Here is a 3847-nt window from a genome sequence, read left to right as displayed (position 1 = left end):
AAAAATGAACATAACTCAATATTAATTAGTATAAACAAATTTCATAGAAATATTCAAATTTCTCGTACTTCATTTGTTATCCTTAAAAGAACTGTCCTAATATTAATTTAACGGGGAAAAAAGAGGCGTCACGTTTTATTGACCAAATAATAAAGCAGTCAAATTTTGACCGAGGAAATTACTTTTTGCCGTTAAATTGGCGAAAGAAAAACAGAGAACCAACCGACGCCTTGGATTGGAATTTGGAAAATATATAACATTTAACTACTTTAACAATGTTACCATTTATACATTTAATAACATAATAATAATAATAATTTTATATGTTGCCTTTGCGGCGGGATGCACCAATTATTACCAACCGGAAAAACACATGACTTTAATCCTCACCATATGGTTGACTTTTGTTCTGTCCTTTCCCTAACATAAACCTGTAGTCCACCCGCCATATGCGCTGTCAACAATGGGACAAAAACCGGCACATTTTCACTCGCCGGTCTAAATTCAAACCGTTTCAAAACCGTGGCCACCACGTATTTCATCTGAATGAACGCCATTTCCATTCCCAAGCACATCCTCGGACCGGCTTGAAAGACCGGGAACTTGAACGGACTGACCGTTTTCAACTCCCCGTTTTGGTACCACCGGTCCGGTTTGAACTCAAGCCGGTCTTTCCCCCACAGCTCCTCCATCCTCCCCATTCCGTATGGAAAATACGTGACTCTGTCCCCTTTCCTCACCGGAGTTCCGTCCGGGAGAATGTCCGGTGCTGCCGCGTGTTTCGAATCCCAAGCCACTGGCGGGTAAAGCCGCATGGACTCACACAGACACGCTTTCAAATACTTCATATCCTTCAATTCTTCGTAACCATAACCCAAAGACGTGGATTTCAAATCGTCGGACAATGAACTGGCTTCGTTGATTATGGCCTCTTCGACTTCCGGGTGCTTTGTAAGCAACCAGAAGAGCCATGTCATGGCGGCGGAGGTGGTGTCGCGACCGGCCATTATGAAGCTAATGATCATGTCTCTGACGACTTCCTCGTCGTGGCCAGCTGATTGGAGGCGGGATAACAAATCGTTGTTGTGTGTTTGGTTATGATTAGGAAGGGTATTATTGTTGTTATTGAGGTTCTTGTTGCGAATGATATTGGAGACCCATTTGTGGACCATTTGAACTGCTTCTTTGAGCTTCTTTTCGGAGCCCAGGTTAAGCATGCGCTTGGCCTTCCACGTGAGAAAAAGTGGCGCTATTGCCCGCTTTGCGCTGACCCCCGTTGCCGTGTCGAATGCATTTACTATTTCTGGAATTGGGCGCGACATGTCCAAGCATTGCTCGTCCGTTCCTAGCGTCACCTGAAAATATAAACCATAAGCAAAATCAATCAACATGTTTTTGAAAGTATATAAATATTCTTTAAATAAAGAGTAAAGCTAAGGATATTTGTCATAATTTAGTTGTTAAAGTTGTGGCCGGTAAAAAATGGCCGGTAGCATTATAATATAATATATACAATAATAAATGAAGGCATGCATGCAAGAAGGGGTATGGTGGAGATCACAAACCTTACAAACGGTGTCAAAAGCGAGTCTTCCCAAAACATCTTGCAAATCAAGGACGGCGTTAGTCTGAGCAGCGTTTTGAAGCAACGGAATCAAACGGAGATGAACTTCATCTTCAAGCGTCTTAACCACAAACTCCCTTAAAGACTTAGCGGAAAATGCATGACTGGCGAGCTTCCGTTGGCTAGACCACAAATCGCCGTCCACGTTAAAAATGCCACAACCGAGTAGATCGCCGAGTATATCAGTAAACGGCTTCCCTTTAGGGTAATTAAGGAAATTGGTCTTCAACATGTGCTCCACATTCGCTGGGTTAGCCGTCACGATGGTCCGCCTCGAACCGAGCCGCTGCATTACAATGGTCTGAGTCGGCGAGTCGGACAACAGATCGGTGTACCAGGCCAGAAGCCGGCGCCGGTTTTTGTAAAAAGAAATCAAGCAACCAATGAAAGGGTAAGAAGGAGGAGAATAATAAAAGCGCTTTCTAGAGAAGCAGGAGAGTTTAAAGATGCAGAGATAGAGAAAAAAGAAAGCCCATAAAGAAGTTGAGAGAAGTAAGAAGAGGGACATGGTGAAGTAGATCATGATTATTTGCTGTTTGGTCCTCAATTTTTGAGGGGAAAAGGAGAGAATATATAAAATATTTATAGGGTTGGGAAATGCATGAGCTGTAAAATAAGGCCACGTGCGGAATTACACCTTTTTAAAAAAAAAAAAAATGAATTACACCAATTAATTGCAAATTTTCTTTTAGATAATGATAAGACAAAGACGTTATTGTCCAAATTATCTTACAAAAGAATAAAAACGTGGCTACTTTCTTTCTCCTCTCCACTTTTTATTTTATTTTATTTATTTGAGTGAAATTTATGTGATGATCATACCATTAGAATTTGAAATCATGTGATATATTATTTCATTTCGAGTCTTATACAAATTTTCAATTATTTTTTATGGCAAAAATGAATAAATAAAAAAATTGATCATATGGTTTCTAGAATGTAATCGATAATAAGAATTGTAGGGATAAAAATAATTAAGAATCTTGAATAGAATTTTTTTTTTTTTTTTTTTATTTTTTAGAGATAACAATAGCATCAAAAGATTAGAGGGATTTATACGTATATATCAAAATAATTACAAAAGCTAATAGAAAATTAACTCACATACTCTTTTTTTTTTCTTCTTCTTTTAAATTCTTTTTACTAATATTACAATGTCCGGCTAATTTTTTTTTTTCCTTTCTGAGAATATTTTGATCTTTCTTTAAAATTTGCTTCAATTCGTTCATTAATTAATTATATACTATAATATTTTAAGGAAATTATGTTCAGATTAGTCTTAAATCCATTAAGCTTTTTTCTGAAATATGATATGATCAAACTATCTTATCGTGCTAACACTTGATTTTGTATTACAGAAAGAGTATATGTCTCGATTACTTTTCAAATTTTAGAAAGGACATTTAATATTAATATTATTGTTTTCAAAATTTATTAGAGAAATATTGTTGTTTTGAAACTTATTAGAGAAATATTGTTGTTTTGGGAATTCGAGGCTAGAGGTCGACGTTGAGAACTCAACTAATGTGGAGGTCGAACGTTGAGAACTTGACGAACAAAGAAAAACTTAGAAACAATACATAAGCCGAAACTTCAACCCTCGACAAGGGAAATCTCGCGAATCTCGCTTAGGTTGTCGAAGGTTGAAGTTTCGACACACATCCACCCTCGAGATTGCAGGTTGTTACTTTTCTTTTTCCCTCATAGAGGAAATAAAGTAATGAGATGGTAGACTATATGTATCTGTGTACTCGAGCTGTTTCTAACAACCTATGCATTTTGTTATCATTTCGAATTAGACGGAGGCTTGGGATTGACGTGAAGGGGTGGGGATGGCTATATTTCTGGGAGCGAACTCCAGGCAAATATGAAGCGCATGGATACAAGTTATGCCTTGGAATGAAAGACAAATCCGAATTAGCTTTGTCTACGAACAAAAAAGTAGATCCATAATCAAAAAAGTGTTTGTGATTGTTCCAGAAGAAATGAAAGCTACATTAATGGAAAAATAACAACAATAACAGAGAGAGCGAGATATTGAGAGAGAGCGAGAGCGAGAGTGAGAGAGCGAGAGCGAGAGAGCGAGATCTTAAGAGAGAGCGAGATCTTAGGAGAGAGCGAGAATGAGAGAGTGAGATCTTAGGAGAGAGCGAAAGTCTTCACTTTATTTGAACTTTCCATAGAAATATATATATAAAAAAAAAAACAGCTAATAATCATACT

At 37.7% G+C, this 3847-nt stretch overlaps 1 protein-coding gene across 1 annotated transcript; it reads right to left on the bottom strand.

The window, feature by feature from the left end:
* Nucleotides 1–214: 214 nt before the first annotated feature.
* Nucleotides 215–2161, bottom strand: LOC120071683 (cytochrome P450 94B3-like). The gene is made up of 2 exons (XM_039024060.2): nt 1566–2161; nt 215–1355 (listed from the first exon to the last, which is right to left on the bottom strand). The coding sequence occupies exons 1-2, from the start codon at nt 2145–2147 to the stop codon at nt 387–389; spliced, it is 1551 nt and encodes a 516-aa protein (XP_038879988.1). The 5' UTR covers nt 2148–2161; the 3' UTR covers nt 215–386.
* Between the last annotated feature and the right edge of the window lie 1686 nt (nt 2162–3847).

The sequence above is a fragment of the Benincasa hispida genome, chromosome 2 (assembly GCF_027475165.1).
Source record: "Benincasa hispida cultivar pf3 chromosome 2, pf3_genome.v1.1, whole genome shotgun sequence".
NCBI classification, from domain to species: Eukaryota; Viridiplantae; Streptophyta; class Magnoliopsida; order Cucurbitales; family Cucurbitaceae; genus Benincasa; species Benincasa hispida.
The sequence above is the reverse complement of the archived record's forward strand: the minus strand, read 5'-3'. Positions and strand labels throughout refer to the sequence as shown.